We start from the raw sequence: 22,089 nt of genomic DNA on the forward strand, positions 1-22,089 counted from the left end.
AAATTGGATCACTCCACTCTTGTAATATTTCCAAAGAGTTCTAACCTAGATCAGTCAAACTCATTACTGGGAGGTCTGCGTCACCCAAGTCAGGCGAGACACAATCTGCTTTCGTGATTTGCCTGAAATCTGCCTTTTCATCCAGCCCTGGAACCAAAACCATAGAGCTGATTATTGAACAACAGGAGCAAGAAACTGGAGGCCCATGAGCCTGTCCTCATTAGGGGATCGGAGGTGGAGTGTGTTGGTAACTTCAAATTGCTTGGTGTTATCATATCAAAGAATCTGTCCTGGGACCGGCATGTAAGTGCAGTCATAAAGAACTGTAAGTGCTTCTACTTAGAAGTTTGTGTGGATTTGGCATGTCAACTAAAACTTTGACAAACTTCTAAGGACGTACAGTGGACAGCATCTTGATGCACCAGTCCCCAAGAATGGAAAGGCCTATATAAAGAGGTGTGAGCAGACCAGTCCATCATAGGCAAAGCTATCTTCACCATTGAGCACGTCTACATGGAGCACTGCCACAGGCATCTATCATTAAGGGCCACCACCATTAGCTCATACTCTCTTCTTGCTGCTGCCATCAGGAAGGGGGTACAGGAGCCTTAGGTCCCACACCACTACGTCCAGGAACAGTTAATAACCCCTCAATCATCAGGCTCTTGAATCAGATTGGATAACTTCACCTCAACTCCAAACTGATTTCACAACCTGTGGACTCACTTTCTACAACTCATGCCTTCAGTTTTACTTATTTATCTTTTTATTTGCACAGTTAGTTTCCCTTTGATCATTGGTTGCTCGTCAGTCAGTGTTACCGTGTAGCTCTTCTTTGATGCTGAGGTACATCCTAGCATGTGCTGGGACACATCATCAGTGATGTAACCTGGTATTTTGGGTCTTTTAGCATCAGATAACCTTACCCAGGAGACCCAGCCAGGTTTAATCGGGCCCTGGTTTGTGTCCTGGTAGCATTAGACCACGGGTCGCACCACTTGATCTGTGGGCATCTGGAGGCTCGCTCAGCAACCTCTGTGACAGCCCTGATGGCTCTTTTCTTTGAAGCCCCACAGTGGTTCTGCAGAGCAAACAGCCATCCAAACCTCTACACCCCACCTCTATAGGCTCACAACGTGTCCTCCACCCCGGCCCCTGGCACTGCTCTACCAGCTCCTGGTATTAGTCTTTCTTATGCTCATTTCTATTGTATTTCTCAGTTTTACTGGTGAATTCCTGCAAGAAAATAAATCTCGGGTAGCATATGGCGGGTGACATATATGTACTTTGATATTAAATTTACTTTGAACTTTGAGCTAAGAGGAATCCCAGAGAGAGGAACCATTTTACTAGGTGAGATGGCTTTAAATCACACTGACACTTCATCTATACTTTAGGCTCGAATTAAGGAGGGGATTGCGATCCCCATTGTGTAATACATTGGAGTTGAGGCTTTCATTATGAGTTTACTCTTTTATCTATTTATCAATGCTAATTGGTTGAGTGAGAGAATATAATTGAATAGCTCCGACTGCACGGTAATTAAAAGAATATCATGGATGTTTTTCTTTCTTATCTCCCTAGAGATCTTGCACCTAGAGATATCTCAGGCACTTCAGACCCATTTGCAAGAGTGGTATTTAACAGCAAAACTACAGAAACAGCCGTAAGTTGCTCAGCTTTGAATCTCCTGTCTCGTGTATTCCTGATTATGGCTAATGTCAAACTGCTTTTGTTTGTAGAACATGGAACGTATAACAAAGGAGCCGTCCCTTCGGCCTACAATATCTGTGACAAACACGATGTTGAGCTAAGTTGTCTTCTGCCAGTACATGATCAGTATTCCTCCATTTCTGGCATATTCATGCGTCTATCCATCAGACTCTTAATCACCACTATTGTATCTGTTTCCACCACTCCTCTCTGTACAGTATTTATTTATTGAGAGAGAGAGAGAGAGAGAGAGAGCGCGCGAGCGAAATAAAGGAGAGAAAGAGAGAGAGATGTTAAACAGTTAAATTAAATAAGTAGTGCAAAAAATAGAAAAAAGGCAGTGGGGGAGTGTTAAACACAAGGAAATCTGCAAATGCTGGAAATTCAAACAACACTCACAAAATGCTGGTGGAACACAGCAGGCCAGGCAGCATCCATGAGGAGAAGCACTGTCAATAAAAAAGACGTTTCGGGCCGGGACCCTTCGTCAGGACTAACTGAAAGGAAAGATACTAAGAGGTTTGAAAGTAGTGGGGGGGAATAAAAAAGACGTTTTGGGCCGTGACAGTGCTTCTCCCTATGGATGCTGCCTGGCCTGCTGTGTTCCACCAGCAATTTGTGAGTGAGGGAGTGTTCATGGGTTCAATGTCCATTCAGGAATTGGATGGCAGAGGGGAAGAAGCTGATCCTGAATCATTGAATGTGTGTCTTCAGGCTCCTTCCTGACGGTGACAATGAGACAAGGGCATGTCCTGGGTGGTGAGGTCCTTAATGGTGGACACTGCCTTTTTAAACACCGCTCCTTGAAGATGTCCTGGACACTACAGAGGCCAGTGCCCACGATGGAGATGACTAATGTTACAACTCTCTGCAGCTTACATTGATCCTATGCAATAGCAACCCCACTCCCTCCCCTACACCAGACAGTGATGCAGCCAGTTAGAATGCTCTCCATGGTACATCTGCAGAAATTTGCCAGTGTTTTTGGTGACGTACCAAATCTCCTCAAACTCCTCATGAAGTACAGCTGCTGCCTTATCTTCTTTGTAGCTGCATTGATATCTTGGGTCAAAGTTAGATCTTCAGAGATACCGATATCCAGGAACTTGAAATTGCTCACTCTTTCCATATCTGATCCCTTTCAAGATCCTTTTCCCATTCAAGATGGCAGCGCAACACAGCTTGCAGTGGCCACTCCAGAGCTGGTATGTTATTTGTTAAGCGGGGGGTGCCGTGCGCAATCCTAATCTAATGAAAAACGGACGTGGGAGCACGAAGCACGGAGGAACATCTGGAAATCTCCAGGAAGGCCCTCTTCGTTGCTGCTGCTGACGTGAGGTCTGGGTCTCTGCTGAGAAGAACAGGCCCCCAGTCCTCGGGGTCATGTTGCCGATGGCCGTTGGCGGGGCCGTCTTAATACACTCGGCAGAGGGTGCTCGGAGAAGCTGTGCCGGAGGGGATGGTCGGAGGCTCGGAGGTTCGATGGACTCGGAATCCGCTGCGGTCAGGTCGCTTTCAGTGTTTGCTGTGTCTGCGAGGCTTGGGTTCGATGGAGCTTTCATTGTGTGCTGCGTCTGCGAGGCTGAGTCAGGCGGTGCTGTGGAAGTCCATAGCGGGGGTATTCCCTTCTGCCGCCGGCATGAGATGACGAGTCTATTGGGACCCTGAGGACCGTGGAAACTGTGTGGTGGGTTCTTTCGAACTTATAGTCTTTTAACATCTTTGGACTATTTTTACCGTGCCCATGGTCTGTTTTTTGTCAAATTATGGTATTGTTTGCACTGTTGTAACTATGTGGTTTTGTGCAGGTCTTGTAGCTTTAGTTTTTGGTCTTGTTTTGTCTGGTGGATTTGGAGCTCCTTTCTGGGGAACGCGCTAAGAAAGTAACGCGATATTAATATGCAGCAGCCTCTCCGGACTCTGGATTGGGGATTGCCAAACGTTATGTGGATTTTCTGGTGTAGTCTATTTTGTCATGTGCTTTTGTGATATCATTCTGGAGGAACGTTGTCTCATTTTTTAACTGCATTGCATTTGTGGTTTTTAAATGATAATAAACTGAATCTGAATTTATGTGTGAGTTCCCTCGTCTTACCCTTTGGGAAGTCCACAATCAGGTTGCAAAGTTGTTGCTGCGACACCATTCAACTAGTTGGTATATCTTGCTCCCGTACACCCTCTCATCCCCATCTGAGATTCTGCAACAATTGTCAGTAAATTTATAGATGGCATTTGCACTGTGTCTAGCACACACTCACTAGTGTAGAGAGAGTAGAGCAGTGGGCTAAGAATGCATCCCTTGAGCGCGTACGACCAGCTCCCTGACGTTACTTATGGTACTGGGGTAAACCGCCCCCATTGCACACTAGGAACTGAAGTTCTTTATTATGTACAAACATAATAACCAGAAATTACTAAAGAAAAGTAGTGGAAATCCCAAATAAGAAGCAGAAAATACTGGAAATGTTCGCCGCTACGCGTTGTGGAAGACTCTGAATGCTGCAATGTAGGCTCGTAGAACATTTTCCGCAGAGGAACACAGCAGCACTTGAACTCGGTTCTGAATTCCACAACTTCATATTATGAACATCCCCAGCATTTTCGTCTTTGTTTCAGTTCTACATTTGCAATATTTTGTGTTTGAACTGGAATGATATTATGTTCCATGTTGGAAAATCAAGAGGCGTGCTGGTGCCTCAAATGCACTACAAATAAACATTGGAAACCAAAGTGCTATGTCACTTTGTAGCCTGAAAGAGGCTAGATCTTTCAAGCTTGTCCCAATTAATGTGCTTAAGTAGTAGCCAATCCACCACAACTGGCCGGTTAGCCTCCGTGTCCTGGATAGGGAAGAGAATGCCAGTAAGGACTGTTGCAATTCTGTGATTTTTTATGGCAGATAAGCAAGCATTCACTTCCAGTGTGTATTGTATTTGTTTTCATCACAGAGGAGCAGATTGTGATTCGGATATATTTTCATCCAACTGAAGGCGAGGGAGAGGCCAGTTCTGGAATGGTCGGTGGCCGTTGCTTGCGAAGCCTGGCTTCATGTCCTTCATAAAGCTCCAGTTCTGAAGCTATTTACTTGCTTCTGTTGTTTGCACAATTTGTTTTTTTCTCTCTCTCTCTGCACATTGGGTGGTTGATTTTTTTTCTCTTTTGGTGGGTTCTTTTGAGGTTTTTGTTTTATAGCTGCCTGTAAGGAGACTAATCTCGAGGTTGTATTGTGCATACATGCTTTGATAATATATGCACTTTGAACTTTGAACTGCTCAATTATTTAGGTCACCTTTATAGATGACACAGCACACTGACCAGAAACAAGCCTATAGTGTCCAGTTGAAGGGTTTTGACTCAAATCATGTATTGTCCATTTCCTTCATGGCCACCAACAATAATTCCGTGGTCCAAGTTACTTAGATCATACTTCTTCCCCATTTTGATGTTTGGTCTGAACAGCTGAACCTCTTGACCACGTCTGCATGCTTTTATGCATTGGGTTGCAGCTAATTAGATATTATTATTAATGACCAGGAATACAGGCGTACCCAATAAACTGGCCACTGGGTGCAAATGGTGATGTTAACAGGGAATTAATATCCATATCCAAAAGAGTGCGCGAAATGGAATCACGAGAGATTGCAGATGCGGAAATCCGGAGTGAAAAGCAAATGGCTGCAGGAACTGAGCAGCTTTTGGGGGCAAAAGGAATTGTCGATGTTTTGGGTCATTATGTAACATTAGACATCAAAGATTTTGCTTCCTGAATACTTTTGGGGATATCTTATGGATTTTGAGCTGCTAATCATGAAAATCACCATGGAATTTTCCCTATCATGCACCATTTTTCAATGACCTTTATTTGCTATTTCAATTCATAGTTCAAGCCAGAATCATTGATAACAACATTAAGGCATTTTTGTTGGTCTACAAATCAAGCAAGCCATCAATGGCAAGCAATTCAAAGAATTTCTAGTGGGACCAGAGAAAACTGCATGGAAGGTATTCAAGGATGTTGTTGAAAATTTTCTTGGCAGAGCACTAGCTGGTTGACAACATGCTTCAAGCATACAAAACCATGTTATGTCACTGAAGATTCATATTCTGCACTCTCATTTAGACTTCTTCCCTGCAAATCTTGGTGCTGTCAGTGACGAGCACGGTGAAAGGTTTCACCAGGACATTGCGGTCATGGAGAAACGGTATCAGGGCAACTGGAATCCATCAATGCTGGCTGATTATTGTTGAACACTTAAGCAAGAAGCCTCAGACACTGAGTACAAATGAAAATCATCAACAAAATATTTTTAGCTTAGTTGAACTATTGCAAAGTGTCAGCATCGTGATGCAATTAAACACATTATATTAAATAAAAGTTAGCTTCTTGTTTCTCAAATTCCTATGTGATACAAGTAGTCTCAAATTATATTTGTGTTCATCTTCAAGTGGACTATCATAAGAATAAATTTCTGAGGAAGCAACACTTTCGAAAAAATGTGTTGTCCAGTGTAATGGGGCAACTTAAGCTGAGTTCTTGTCTGCGAATTGCTAAATACATTGTAGGATAAATTAGCCAGCAGGCTCTGGAGATTGTCAAATCATGCTGTATTGCCTTTGTCAGCAAATCTATGCACTAATACCTCCACATATTTTTAATTGATGATAATTTTTCCAATAAGACCCAATTATTCTTTTTGACAAGGTCTATCCATCATTAGAATCGGACATAAAAACACCTATCAACTTGTCTATATTAATTGTTTAGTTGTAATTAACTTGAAGTATCTTGTAATATGAAGTCATCAGTAACTTTTTCATTTCAGTAATAAATAAAGCAAACAGAAATAAAAAAGTAGTGAGGTAGCGTTCGTGGTTTCAATACCAACTGATTTCTAAATGGACACTGAACCCATGAATGCTATTTTTTATTTGTTTTTTGCAACTACTTATTTTAACTTAACTATTTAATACTCATACATATACCTGCGGGGAGGAGGTCTGGTCCGTGCACACATAGCACGCAGGCCCACCAGTGTGTGAACAAGCCCTGGTGCTCGTGAACCAGACCAGATCCCCAGCTATTGGATAAGTAGCCCCACTGCCTTGTGGGCAGCCTCAGGAGAGATGAAGGCTACGGGAGTAAACCCAGACAGCAAATCCGGAGTGGAGACCCTAAGGCGGCTGGACGTCATTGTACATCCTTCCGGCAGCTCCTGCTGTCAAGCTGGTATCAAACGTATTGCTTCGTAAACTTTTCCTTTGGACTACACTGGTGAGGCCGAGGGAGGATCTTGACGACTGGGCACCCCAGGTTTCCCATACTTTGTGCCCTGGGGTGGTCACTCCAGTGTTGCTTTCCATTGTCCGTTGAGATAGATGGATGCTATCAATCAATATACTTAATGTAACTCGGTTTTTTTCTCTATTTTTATTTATCATGGATTTCATGTACTGATGCCATAGCATTAACAAATTTTATGATATATGCTGGTGATATTAAATCTGATTCTGATTTTCTTGCTGATTTGTAATTCTCTACATTTATCTACTGGACAAGACGCAGACGGAGGTCTTCTGAAGCAAATGGCTACAAGTAAATCAGACTTACTGTTCCATTACTCAATTACAAACACTTAAAACTTCGGATGACTATCTCTATATACAATCTCTTGCATAATTTATTTGATTACAGGAATTTTGACTAATTTCCAACTGCTCTTCACTCCCACAGCTATGAATCTAACAACTCCTAGAACATTAAGCATTAATAATTTGCGACAGAATTAGCTTAAATTCTCACTTCATGACTCATTTGAATTATCTAAAAATAATTATGCGTTCGATGCACTGAGGGAATGATCCTTGTTTTAGCTTGCTGGTAATTAAAGCAGAAGGCAAATAAAAATGAAGCTCCGTGAATTTTTTTTCCCTTTTTTCCTTCAGTTATCATTGGAATAAGTTCAGTTATGACAAATTTTCTTTTAAAGCAGTCATTCGGAATACTAAAAAGTGCAAACAAGAGAAAATCTGCAGATGCTGGAAGTCCTAGCAACAGACACAAAATGCTGGAGGAACTCAGCAGGCTAGGCAGCACCTATAGAAATGAGTGGAGTTGACATTTGGGGCCGAGACCCTTTGGCAGGTCCTGCTGAAGGGTCTCGGCTCAAAATGTCAACTGAACTCTTTTCAATAAATGCTGCCTCGCCTGCTGAGTTTCTCCAGCATTTTGTGTGCTTACTGAAAAGTGCATTTTGCTCAGATTATTCTTCTGTAAAAGTTAGTGTGGTATCACAGGGACTAGTGCTGGGGCCTTAACTGATTATAGTCTTCTTCCTTGTAAAGGATCAGTTGTAGTCCACACTCAGTAGCCACTTTATTGGTTATACCTGCTCGTTAATGCGAATACCTAATCAGCCAATCGTGTGGCAGCAGCCCAATGCATAAAAGCATGCAGGCACGGTCAAGAGGTTCAGCTGTTGTTCAGACCAAACATCAGAATGGGGAAGAAATGTGATCTAAGTGACTGTGACCGTGAAATGATTGTTGGTGCCCGAGCAGATGGTTTGAGTACCTCAAAAATGCTGATTTCCTGGGATTTTCACGCACAATAGGTTCTAGAGTTTACTGAGAATGGTGTGAAAACCAAAAAAAAAAATCAAATGAGTGGCAGTTGTGTGGATGAAAAATCTTTGTGAATGAGAGAGTTTGGAGGAGAATAGCCAGATTGGTTGAAGCTGACAGGAAGGTGACAGTATCTCAGATAACCACACGTTACAACAGTGGTGTGCAGAAGAGCATCTCTGAACACACGACACATTGACCCTTGAAGTAGATGGGCTACAGCAACAGAAGACCACACACATACACTTAGTGGCCACTCCATTAGGAACAGGAATTACCTAATAAAGTGGCTGGTGACTTATAAGTTACATTTGACAATTAACAGACAAGTATCTTTTTAGTTTATTCTTGTTACAGTGATAATCTTTTGCCCAGAAACTGAACAGTTTCAATTGTAGAATTTCTGAAGGAGGTAAATTATCCTTAGAGATTGTTAACAGGTCAAAGAAAATTCCTTCCAGATTTTTTTCTTATTTTAATTTTCTGCCAGTCGTCAATTGTCGCATCAGTGGGCTGTCACTGACTATAACAAATACTTTATGGAGTTTTGAAGCATAACATTTGATTAAAGTTTTATCCAATAGGTAGTTACTTCTTTATTACAAAATCTATATCCTCATTTGTACCTATGATCGGTAATCTTAAATCAGAAACGAATACAGGGTCGGTACTTTGGCTGCTGCTTGTGTGTGTGTGTGTGTGGCGGTAGGTGCAGGGGCTTTGATTTGTCTGTCACTCTTTAGGTTTGTTTCTGTTTTGTGGATGTCTGCAAAGAGCAAGAATTTCAGGTCGAATACTGTATACATCCTTTGATGTAAATTGAACCATACAATCAGATTGAAAACGATGTTTCCAATCGTATCGCTAGAAGCTCAAGCACCTGAAATAAATCAAGGTGATAAACATGTTTCAAAACGGCACTGATGGTGCATCAAAAATAATTTTGATTCGAATATTGATTAATTAAATTGTTCCAATAGAATTGCTATTCAATGCCACTTGGCTTCAATCAGGACTGAATGAGCTTTCCCATCAATATTCCATTATTTTCCACAAAAATTCTAAATGCCTTGCTTAGATTGACAACTACAATTGGCCGAAAATACATTTTAATTTAACTTTTATAATCAATTTTGTCAAGATTGCTTTTAAATTTCTAACAAACTATGGCATGTACATATAACAAAGACAATTCTGTTAAAATACAAGACGTAATCACTAAACATAAGTTCACGATGTGGCTTTTTTTGGTAATTATATGTTTGTAGCCCCTGACACATTGCATCTCGTGATAATTCAGTTTTTAGTGCTCTGCTCATTAAAACAGAACCTTTGCATCCTTCACTTGAAGCTTAAGTTTGGCTGTGTTTGATGTACACACAGAGTTTGCTTTGACTGAACACATTTGATTTCAGATTCAGTGCCAAAACAAAAAATGACTGTTTATTGAACCATTAGAGTGACCTGTATTTACTGTAAATTTATTTGATTCCATAAATTCCTTCCCTCACCTTTCCACTGGAATGACATTATAAGCTCGTCATCACTAAGACTGTGCGCTCAATTTTGAAGATCTGTGTTTGATCAATTTTCACATCATGGGACAATGGAGTTGAGAAGCAGTATCCTCCCACAGACATTCAAATATCACTTTAATCAGATTCTCATGGGGTAAATTGTTTAATCTTCTTACCCTTTGAAACTATGTGTCAAGGTAACGGATAAAGAAATGCAGACACATCTAAAATTTCGGTATTCTCAATGCAGTTTGGCTCCTTGTATCTTAAAAAAAATCCATCTTTGCTATTTGATACGTTTCTGCTTTTACACTTTCAAAGGAAGTATTACACGTCTAAGAAATATGAGAGAGGAGAAGATAAAAGCAAGCTAAAGGTGGAAGTGTTTAAATGTGATCTACAGTGAATGGCCCCAGTGGGGACTGTACTCAGCCAGGGTCAAGAAGCCAAGAGGTACACATTCGACTGAGTTGTGTCGATCTGACAATCTACCATTGTAGTGTTAGTTCAGAAGCATTGCAGTCCGGAGACCAGGCTGGATGAAAGCAGAAACCTCTGGGACTGCATCCACGAGTCCGAGTCAAATGTGGACTCCCAAGCAAAAGTCACAAAGGGTTTCAGCCTGAAGCATCGATTCTCTTCCGTAGATGCTGCCTGACCTGCTGAATCCCCCCTGCATTTTGTGTGTGTCGCCCTGGATTTCCAGCACCTGCAGATTTTCTCATGTTTGCTCACCTTTATTGTTTGCACAATTTGTTTTTTCCCCTCTCTCTGCATGTTGGGAGTTTGACGGTCTTTTGTTTCATGGGTTCTTTTGAGGTTTGTTTTGTGGCTGCCTGTAAGGAGGCGAATCAAGGTCATATAACGTATACATACTTTGATAATATAGGAACTTTGAACTTTGAAATGTGGAGAAATAGAAGTTGGGTTACGATTGGCGAGGCAAGCTCAAGGAGCCATGAGGCCTATTCGTAGTGCTGTCTTGTCTGAGTCTGGGGTTCCCAAACTGGGAACTTGCTTAATGATTTTTGTCCATGGCATGAAAAGGTTAGGAACCCCTCCTTTTTCATGGACCCCAGGTTGCAAACCCAAGACTCTGAATGGAGATGGAAGAAGAAATGGTGAGGATCATCCAGCGGTGTTGGCGTTCAGAATTGAATCTTTAATCCAGCTCTGGCTATGACTGAGGTTTCCATTCTGCCATGCTTTGGAGATGCTGCCTTTTTGATGTGAATCCTTCCCTGTACCATTTTCTGATTTGGAAACTCCACAGTATGATTTGCCGGTTTCCTGAGATTCTTCTGCTGGTCACGAATCAGGCATCAAAACTCAGTAACAATCGCTGAACCCTCCTGGTATAAGCAGGCCCCCTCGGATGCGGAATTCTTTAGCCAGGCGTCAGAGGGAGAAAGGTGGCGACGTTATTACAGCTCAGGGCGTCGGAGTTCAGAGTTCAATTCCGATGTCATCTGTACAGGGTCTCGATGTCCTCTTTGTGGAATGCGTGCGTTTTCTCCGGGTCCTCCAGCTTCCTCCCACAGTCCGAAGACGTACTGGTCAATGAGCTAATTGGTCATTGTTAATTGTCCTGTGATTAGGCTAGGGTTAAATAGAGGGTTGCTGGGCGGGGTGGCTCGATGGAATGGAAGGGCCTATCCTGTGCTTTATCTGTAAATAAATAAATAACGTAGCACAGCAAAACGACTCAAAAAGAGTATAAAATTAACAGAAATCAGAGGTGAGTAAAGAGTGAGAACTGAGCTAAGCTGGTGAGGATGTCCCTTTTGAAAAGAGATGAGGAGGAATTTCTTTAGCCAGAGGGTAGTGAATCTATGGAATTTATTGCCTCAGACGGCCGTGGAGGCCAAGTGATTAGGTGTATTTAAAGCGGAGGCTGAGCGGTTCTGGGTTAGTAAGGGTGTTAGAGGTTAGTGGGAGAAGGCAGGAGAATGGGGTTGAGAAGGATAATGAATCAGTCATGGTGGAATGCTGGAGTAGACACAATGGGCCAAAATGTGTAATTCTGCTCCTATAGGAAACATAGAAAACCTACAGCACAATACAGGCCCTTCGGCCCACAAAGTTGTGCCAAACATGTCCCTACCTCAGAAATTGCTAGGCTTACCTATAGCCCTCTATTTTACTAAGCTCCATGTACCTATCCAAAAGTCTCTTAAAAGACCCTATCGTATCTGCCTCCACCACTGTTGCCGGCAGCCCATTCCACGCACTCACCACTCTCTGATGTTACTAAACGTCTCCTCTGTATCTACTCCCCAGCACCTTAAGCCTGTGTCCTATGTCTTATGGTTTTATGGGCAAACTGGGGAAAATGCAAGAGGGGCTTTGGAGGTGCTGTTGCAAATTTCCAGCTCTGTTCTTTCCATCTTGGAACTGGAAGACAAAGACCAATCTGTCTAGAATTCTCAATAAAAGGGAAAAGAGGGAATGAAGTTACAACTACAGTGGGGGATAAGGCAGGAGCCGATTGGGGTCTAATGTCTGCAAAATATGCACAGAGGCTAACGGGATGGGAGAGGAAAGTAAATTATATTGTAACGGAAAGTGTGAATTAGTGAGGGAAAGTTTAATAAAGGGCATCAGCATCATTATCAGCATTATGTGCCGGGTCATATGACATGGGTGATCGTGGTCTCGGTGACCATGATTGTTCTTCATGAATTTTTCTACAGAAGTGGTTTGCCATTGTCTTCTGGGCAGTGTCTTTACAAGACGGGTGACCCCAGCCATTATCAATACTCTTCAGAGATTGTCTGCCTGGCGCCTGTGGTCACATAACCAGGGCTTGTGACGTGCACCAACTGCTCATACGACTGTCCACCACCTGCTCCCATGGTTTCACATGACCCTGATCAAGTGGCTAAGCAGGTGCTACACCTTGCCCAAAGGTGACCCGCAGGCAAGCGGAATGAAGAAGTGCTTTACGGCTCCTTTGGTAGAGACATATCTTCACCTTGAAAACCAGAAGGGTCAGAGGGAAAAAAATGGTCAGTTAAAAAAATGCTGCATTATGCTTAGGATATAATAATGGAAATTGCCAACATTCCATAGTGCAAATTAACATCTGCCCTGTAGACGGGTCTCAGCCCGAAACATTGACTGTTTATTCTTTTACATAGATGCTGCCTGACCTGCATTTTGTCTGTGTATCTGTGGAAAAAGAAGGTTTTTAGTAATCAGGAATTGTTTTTTTTTTATTTTTTGAAGAACAGAATGTTCACTTACTTTCCACTTGTTATTTTTTTCAAAATCCTCCTTAAGTTTAAGTTCATAATTATGCAATTTTCCTTGAATGTGTGACATCCACTTGGTAAATCTGCTCAACAAAACAAAATACTTCAGTCTGATTTTATTTTGTAACTTCTCAAATCTTTTGCAACTCTAGACTATAAAGAAGACTCGTTTTCCTCACTGGAATGAAGTGTTTGAGTTTGAGCTGGAGGGTGACAAGCCAACGGAAGAAATGACATTCACTGTGGAAGTCTGGGATTGGGATATGGTGGGGAAGAATGACTTTCTGGGAAAGGTGAGGTGCCACTTTTCTTGACTTGACACTTGTACGTGAATGGCGTTTACTGCCCCCCCCATTGTAAACTTGCATTTATGAAACGGATGTTTGGCTATACAGAATGTGACAAGTTCACAGGTGTGCTGAGTCTAGTTATGTGTCCTTGTGTTATAAATATTCCATCACAGTAGATGCTTCAATTTGGTTTTACATATTAAACATAAAGAAAACCATCAAAGATATCAATGTACTAGAAAGGATGTGAGTGTAGCCACTCGATGAATTTTAGAATGGGTGTTTATTTCTGTACAGGGTTTGTGTACCCTGTCTAATCCATTATATTCCAATATGTCAGTGCTGCAGAGGATGGGCTGGAAATGATCCAATGTGTATTGGAACGGTAATGTGCCCAGGGCTTACGTATATCTGTGAAAAACACAACCCACCACACATTCTCCTCCAACCCCCTCCATCCCCATAGTCTAGGGGTCACTGTAGTTATAACAAAATGATTTTGCTCCTTTGCTCTAAACCTTTTGCAAAGGAGGATTAGGTTTCATTTGCCCTCTTACCTGTTTGTTGCGTTGTCATATTTAAGTCACAATTGAGTCGATCATCGTACGCACAGGTGCAAGGGAAAACATCGCAGGTACACAGCACCGTTCACAAGATGAGGCCACCCTCAGGGTGGAGGAGTAACTCCTTATATTCCGTCTAGGTAGCCTCCAACCTGATGGCATGAATATCGATTTCTCCTTCCAATAAAAAAAATCCCTCCCCCTCCCCTCTTCTTCTATTCCACACTCTAGTTTTTTACCTCTTCTCACCTGCCTATCACCTCCCCCTGGTCCCCTCCTCCTCCCCTTTCTCCTGTGGTCCACTCTCTTCTATCAAACTCCTTCCTCTCCAGCCCATTATCTTTCCTACCCACCTGGCTTCACTGATCGCCTTCTAGCTATCCTGCTTCCCCTCTTTTAGTCTGGCATCTTCCCCTTTCCTTTTCAGCCCTGAAGAAGTGTCTCATCCCAATAAGTTGACTGTTTATTCATTTCCTTAGATGTTCTTTGGCCTGCTGAGTTCCTCCACCATTTTGTGTGTGTTGCTTTGGATTTCCAGCATCTGCAGACTTTCTTATGTTTATAAATTAAACCTAGATCATAAACTTTATACTGGTGTAAAAGTCGCTCACAACATACAATATAATAAGTGTATTTTTTATGTTTAATTTACGCCCAAATTATATTTACTAGAGTGGATGTGGAGAGGATGTTTCCCATAGTGGGTAAGCCTAGGACCAAAGGACACAGCTTCAGAATTGAGGGATGTCCATTTAGAACAGTGATGAGGAAAAATTTCTGTAGCCAAAGGGTGGTGGATCTGTGGAATTCTTTGCCACAGACAGCTGTGCAGGCCAAATCATTAGGTATATTTAAAGTGGAGATTAATCGATTCTTGATTAGTAATGGAGTCAAAGGTTAAGGGGAGAAGGAAGGAGAATAGGATAAATCAGCCATGATTGAATGGCAGACCAGACCCAATGGGCTGTTTTATGGTCTAAAAGGATGCCAGTCTCCTCTTGTATACCAGTATTCCCAATCGGCACATTTAGATAATATCCTACCTTCCTCTCTTCCCGCTGAAGTGGCTCATGGAACAAGTTCTTCATCAGCGTAGTGCAGGTCTGCCTCCGAATGCCTCTGTTACCTTTGTGTCTGAAGATATTCCAGTCTCTGTTTTGAGTATCACAGGCCTCTGGAGTAGAGAAGGTCAATCAACTGAACCCATTGACAGAAGGGTTTTCTCCTGACAGATACAGTCAGCTTTTTTTTATCTGACACCATGACACTTCAATTCTAAATTCTGTACGCTAAGAAAACAGCATCCCAGCGTCTAATTCTTAAAGGTATCAATGAATTTTACACTTTTCAGTGGGGTCACCTCCCATTCCACAGTACTCCAGGGAACAGATGCCCATTAACCTCAATCTCTCAATGTCTAGACATAGCACGTTGTGGATAATACATCTAAATATTGGTACATTGTGGGAGTTCATGTAGATCATATAGATAAACAGCTAGCTCTATTAGATAAGATCTCTTGGTATTAAAGGAAAGCCTCTAGCATGGATAGTGTTAGAGTGATTTTTGGGTTTAGGACATATACTTTTAGCAATTGACTTTGGCTACCAGTCTTCACATCTGAAAATGTATTGATTTGGAGCGCAGCCCTGAACAATGGGTCCTAAAAGCTGTGAATCCCAGACCAGACAGTGCTGGTTAAAATTCATTTGGATGTCTGTGGTGTGGATGAGAATGAGGATGTGTGAAGTTTGTATGTGGTTTCAAAAAAAGCATTGTCCATACTTTGTAAATATGGAGTTGTCTGTTGATGTTTGGCACATAAAATATCGAGCCCCATGTTGGGCCAGCGAGACCCTTCAACCGAAAGCATCTCCCTAAGATGACTGCTGTACTTTGTTGAATAAAGAAGATGTTTTGTATCTACCAATACTTTTCTCTGGTGATTTCATTCACACAACAATGGGTAGAAGATTGGCTGACTGGCAGAAAGCAAAGAGTGCGAATAAAGAGGGCCTTCTGTCATTGGTTGGAGTAACTAGCGGTGTTCTGAAGGGGTCAGTGTTGAGTCTGTTACTTTTCATGTTATATGCTTGATGATGGAATCGATGGCTCTTTGACCATGGTTGTGGATGATGCCAATGAAGATGGAAAGGCAGGTAGTGCTGAGGAAGCAGGGGGTCTGCCAAGGAGCTTGGACAGGTTGGGAGAATGGGCAAAGAAGTGGCCGGTGGACTGGCAAGGTGTTTGGTTATGCACTTTGATGCTGTCATTGGCGAGGAGTTCCACACGGCTTTAGACCACCTGGACAACACAAACACCTACATCAGGATGTTGTTCATCGACTAAGGTTCAGTGTTTAATATCATCATTCCCACAGTCCTGATTGAGAAGTTGCAGAACCTGGTCCTCTGTAGCTCCCTCTGTAATTAGATCCTTGACTTCCTAACTGGAAGACCACAATCTGTGCTGATTGGTGATAACATATCCTCCTCGCTGGCAGATCAACACTGGTGCACTTCAGGGGTGTGTGCTTAGCCCACTGCTCTACTCTCTGTATACACATGACTGTGTGGCTAGGTATAGCTCAAATACCATCTAAAAATTTGCTAACGATACAACCATCATTGGTAGAATCTCAGGTGGTGACGAGAGGACGTTCAGGAGTGAGATATGCCAATTAGTGGAGTGGTGACACAGCAACAACCTGGCACTCAACATCAATAAGATGAAAGAGCTGATTGTGGACATCAGGAAGGGTAAGATGAAGGAACACATACCAATCCTCATAGAGGGATCAGAAGTGGAGAGAGTGAGCAGTTTCAAGTTCCTCGGTGTCAAGATCTCTGAGGATCTAACTTGGTCCCAACATATTGATGTGTTATAAAGAAGACAAGACAATGGCTATACTTTATCAGGAGTGTGAAGAGATTTGACATGTCAACAAATACACTCAAAGACTTCTATAGATGTACTGTGGAGAGCATTCTGACAGGCTGCATCACTGTCTGATATGGAGGGGCTACTGCACAGGATCGAAAGAAGCTGCAGAAGGTTGTAAATCTAGTCAGCTCCATCTTGGGTACTAGCTTACAAAGTACCCAGGGCATCTTCGGGGAACGGTGTCTCAGAAAGGCAGCGTCCATTATTAAGCCCCTCCAGCACCCAGGGCATGCCCTTTTCTCACTGTTACCATCAGATAGGAGGTACAGAAGCCTGAAGGCACACACTCAGCGATTCAGGAACAGCTTCTTCCCCTCTGCCATCCGATTCCTAAATGGACATTGAATCTTTGGACTCTAACTCACTTTTTTAATATACAGTATTTCTGTTTTTGCACATTTTTAGAAATCTATTCAATATACGTAATTGATTTACTTGTTTATTTATTATCATTATTTTTATTTTATTTATTATTATTACCTTTTTCTCTGCTCTATTATGTATTGCATTGAACTGCTGCTGCTAAATTAATAAATTTCACATCATGTCGGTGATAATAAACCTGATTCGGATTCTGAGTTACAAATATTAGCATGGGAATGAAAGGGTTAATGTACGAGATATGTTTGATGACTTTGTGCCTGTACTCAGTGGAGTTTAGAAGAATGAGGTGGGATCTAACTGAAAACTATTTAATATCGAAAGGTCTAGATAGGGTGGACATGGAGGGGATCTTTCCAGTTGTTGTGGAGTCTAAGATCAAAGGCCTTTGGAATGAAATGAGGAGGATTTATTTTGCCAGAGTGTAGTGAACCTGTGGAATTAATTGCCATATATGGGTGGAAGCCAAATCATTTGGGTATATTTAATATGGTGGTTGATAGGTTCCTGATTAGTAAGGTGGTCAAGGTGACAGGGAGAAGGCAGGAAAATGGGGAGTTGAGAAGGAAAAATAATTTAGCCATGATCAAATGGTGGAGCAGTCTTGATGGGTTGAATGGCCTAATTCTGCTCCTATATCTTTTTAGCTTTAATGTCTAATAGTAACAGGATGTGGAGAGCATTTTGTTTTGATTGCAATTGTCAAGGATGAATGAAAAAGAATTTTGGTGCTGAAACAGCTATTTGGATTTAAACTAGGTCAAGATTATTTCTTTGCGAAATGTGAACAAGCTTTAGAAGTTGGCACCACCGATCTGCGAAACCCATCAATTGTATAAAAACTAGAGCGGAGTAATGAATAAAACATAGACGCTCTGTCATAGCGTGCCGCTCAGTGAACAGCAAAATGAAAATCTGGATGAGCTAAATGGACTGTATATTTCCCTAGTGTTTGGCTGGATCACTGATGTGTCATTCTCTTCACCTCTGGGACTGGGATTAGAATCTTGCCTGGGTAACTCTCTAATGATGTGCAATAAATAAGAAAAGGCAATTGCGGTTTCATCCTGGCGGGTGTGAACTAAACCTTCAAACTTTAAACCCAAGTTGTATCCTCACCCTGAGTGACAAACATGGATATGGCTTCACTTATTCAAGCGAATGTATAGCTAACGTGTTTGGCTTCTGCTAATGGATGCGATGGTTGCCAGGAGCAGGGAGATGTGGTGTGCTTGGACAGTGTGGTACCACAGGTGTGGGGAGTGCTGTGTATCTGATATTTCGATAATATTTGAGTGATCTTGTATGTACATTGATTAGGTATTTTTGTTGATTTAAATAATTACTGGCTATATGTAAAATATGTTAATTGCATGTTTTGTAACCTCAAAACGTCAAATTAATTCAATGGAAGGCAGGGAGTCCACGAACACGGGCATAACTTCATCTTTACTTTAGTCGAGGCGTGCACAAGTCATGTGGTGGTGTATGACGTATGTAATTAATGTATTTATACATATAACGTCAAAGTAAAGTTTATTATCAGAGTGCGCATACAATCCTGAGGTTCATTTTTCAGTGGGTGTACTCAGCAATTCTATAGAATAGTAAAACAGTAACTTGTAATAGTAACATATAGCCCGTAATTAATTATTTAGAAGAACAAGAATACTTAATCAAACAGTATATATTCAAGATTACTCAAATATTATTGAAATATCAAATACACAATGGGGGCGGGGAAGTGGAAGGAGTCACTGCAGTGCAGTTTCAGTGAAAAAGCATTATTTGGCTTTGGTGTGTTGAGGATGGTAAGGCACTTGGTGGAACTCTGCTGGATGCGATGTTAAGCTGCAAATTCTTTATGACTTTGTGGAGGACGTCCGCTGCACCATTGAGCAGAACTGAAGGAAGAAATCCACTCTTGATTATAAATGGTAGAATAGTGGGAGTATCAGTTATCATCTGTGGTCTCCTCTGTGTTTGGGCCTCATCAACCCTGGCTGAGTTGCCTGGACAAGAGTGTCCAATGTCGAAAGACCCGTAACACCCGATGGCCCCAGGTTACATCACTGATGATGCGTCCCAGCATATCCTAGAAAGTATCTCAACATCACTACGTTGAAACCAAAATGAAGGTTTCTTTGATTTCTTGCTCATGCTTAAAGTTAGTTGCCAAGTAATTCTTCCCCACCACCACTTTGTTTTCACCTGGGGATCTACATTGAGTGGATAACTGTTAATGACCATTGAAGGTGACACCAAGACACCAGCAGGCAGCTGGGAAATTTAGCCAGGGGTAGATCACTAGAAAACAGCAGTAGAAGGGTAAATTTGGCTGTTGGTGAGGTCAAATTCTTCTAGGCAGCTTTGTGGTTGAATAAATCTATTCTGCTTAAAATCTAAACGTGTTGGGGAAAACACTGCTAACAGAGATGAGGAGGAATTTATTTAGCCAGAGAATGGTGAATCTGTGGAATTCTTCGCCATAGGCAGCTGAGGAGGTCAAGTCTTTATGTATATGAATGGCAGAGGTTGATAGATTCTTGATTGGTCAGGGCATGAAGGGATGTGGGGAGACGGCAGGAGACTGGTATTGAGGGGGAAACTGGTCAGCCTTGCTGAAATGGCGGAGCAGACTCAATGGGCCAAATGGCCTAATTCTGCTCCTATATCTTATGATCTTATGGATATGTGCACTTGTGACAAGCGCAGTAATATTGTGAACCTGAATCTGCTGTAAGACAAAAAAAAACAGATCCCGTTACAAGATGTTTTTGTTCAATTGATTAGCATATGCAAAGCTCAGTACGAAAGATAAAGCCCTGATTAAAGTTCTCCCTCAAAAGGATTAATTCTTGCTATATTATAAATATACCTGTAGTGGGCTGTCTGTGGCGATGAGCAATTAGTAAGGTGTAAGATCTTCCTTAAAAATTGTTTGCTAATTACCTCTCTGGGGTGATTCATGATGTTTTTTTTAAACAGGCATGTCAGGTTTCAGGCTAACTCATATTGCTTAAATGTCAAAATCTCAACATGTGATGCAAATTTCAAACCTTGAAATGTGCACCTTCTTTAATGAGAAGCACATTTGATACCTCACGCACTCAAATAGGTATTCTCTCTCATGCAGCCTGCTGAGGAACCCTTTGTCCTGCGTCACTGCTCCCCGCCAGTGTCTCACGCAACAGAGAAGAGATTAAGAGCTCACTCCAGATGCACCAGACCATTATTTTAAATTATAGTTCCACAATAGCTGCACAGGGGAACAGTCAGGGCGCCCACGCTTACTCGCAGCCGGTGAAGCAAATCATTTCTCTCTGCTGGAGCTCGAACCTTACAATTTTCATGCACTCCCCATCACAAGTCGACTTTCATAAATGACGACTTTTCATTTTCATTTGCTGCTTTCAAATTGTGAGTTTCACTGACAGACTGTAACTATGAAGATGAGCAATTAGGCAACTTTTTTTTTTGCAGATTACAGTCAAAGCACGTTTATCATTTACCTGTGAACCTTATTAACTCTCATCTGCTGTAGCCCATTCCCGGGGATGACAGGTGATGATTTTAACTAGACTGGAGCATGCTGGTGGATTCAGTTTGCTGAAGCCTACCTTGTCAGTTCCAATTCTGCGCCCACCAATCAGAGTCTTAGTGAGCTCTGTGTCAATGTAATTTCACTCTGTATATATATTAAAATGCCCCAGGATGCATAAGATATCATTATTGATAGTTTGAAGTTACCAAGCTACAAAATGCAACAGGAACATCTGCGTTTTGTTTGTGAATTGTGTCTAAATATGTGTTCCAACATTCCCCTCCACTTGCATTGCAATTATCAACAGCAAATTGCAGTCCATTTGGACTGTCGATCACGATCTACATCACTGGGGGTAAAAAAGCGAATTCTCTAGCGCACCGTGACTTTCACTGATGCCCAGTCGAATTTGTCTTTTGTGCCTTGTCATACCCTTCACTCTCTGCAGAGCATTGCAGTTCCGCCTTCCTGGCCGTTGGATCTCACTGCAGATCTCAGCGGCCCGGTCTGCTGGAGCTGGCTTTGCCTGTTTGGACAGGCGTGCCCCTATCTAACCAGGATATGAGGCCCACCGGCTCCCTTTACCTAGCTTGACTGTCAAAGCGATGTACCGTACCGGGGTGTGGCTGCTGTTGCATGCAAACAGCTACTTGGAGCCACAGGTGAGAACTGAGTGTCTGGTGGTGGCCAGAGGTGAGTGAGCTGCCCCAAACTGGACAGGACATGCCCCTTCACCAGAGATTCTGTCCCTCCCTAGACATCCCATACAGGTGAATGTGCAGTTATTTTCCCAGGGCTGGAGGGCACAGGTTAAAGGTGAGAGGGGAGAGATTTATGTGCAATGAGCTGCCAGACTAAGTGGTCAAGGCAGGTACATTAACAACATTTAAAAGCTGTTTGGGTTGAATTTTTCTCCAATCTTGGCAATTTGCTTGCAAATGTTTCGTCACTGTACGAGGAGACATCATCAGTGTGCTGCGGCCTCCAAATGCTTGGCCTTTGTATATCTTTTAATTAGCTGATTGGTGGTCATTTCAGAGACTCGATTATGATGCGGGGAGGAGATCTCGTCGTGGATTGGCTGTGTAGCGAACTTCGTGGGTTGTGGTCTAGAATTTTGCCCGATTTGGTTCATAAACAGGATCGAGGTTTACATGTCTGTTTACAGGATTGTTCCACACTTCTAGGAATTCTCTAGCATGCCGCGTGTCTGTCTGCACCATGACTTTCACTGATGCCCAGTCGAATTTGTGCCCCACTCGA

General features: G+C 42.2%; 1 protein-coding gene across 2 annotated transcripts in view; it reads left to right on the plus strand.

Annotated features, from left to right (window-relative positions):
• Window positions 1–22,089, plus strand: part of LOC140738422 (rasGAP-activating-like protein 1) — a 271,421-nt gene that overhangs the window by 88,226 nt on the left and 161,106 nt on the right. For both annotated transcript variants that reach the window (XM_073065690.1, XM_073065691.1), the window contains exons 6-7: window positions 1,585–1,666; window positions 13,258–13,398. In XM_073065690.1, coding sequence (XP_072921791.1) covers window positions 1,585–1,666; window positions 13,258–13,398 — 223 coding nt within the window. The remainder of the gene's footprint in view (window positions 1–1,584; window positions 1,667–13,257; window positions 13,399–22,089) is intronic.

The sequence above is a fragment of the Hemitrygon akajei genome, chromosome 14 (assembly GCF_048418815.1).
Source record: "Hemitrygon akajei chromosome 14, sHemAka1.3, whole genome shotgun sequence".
Taxonomy (NCBI): Eukaryota; Metazoa; Chordata; class Chondrichthyes; order Myliobatiformes; family Dasyatidae; genus Hemitrygon; species Hemitrygon akajei.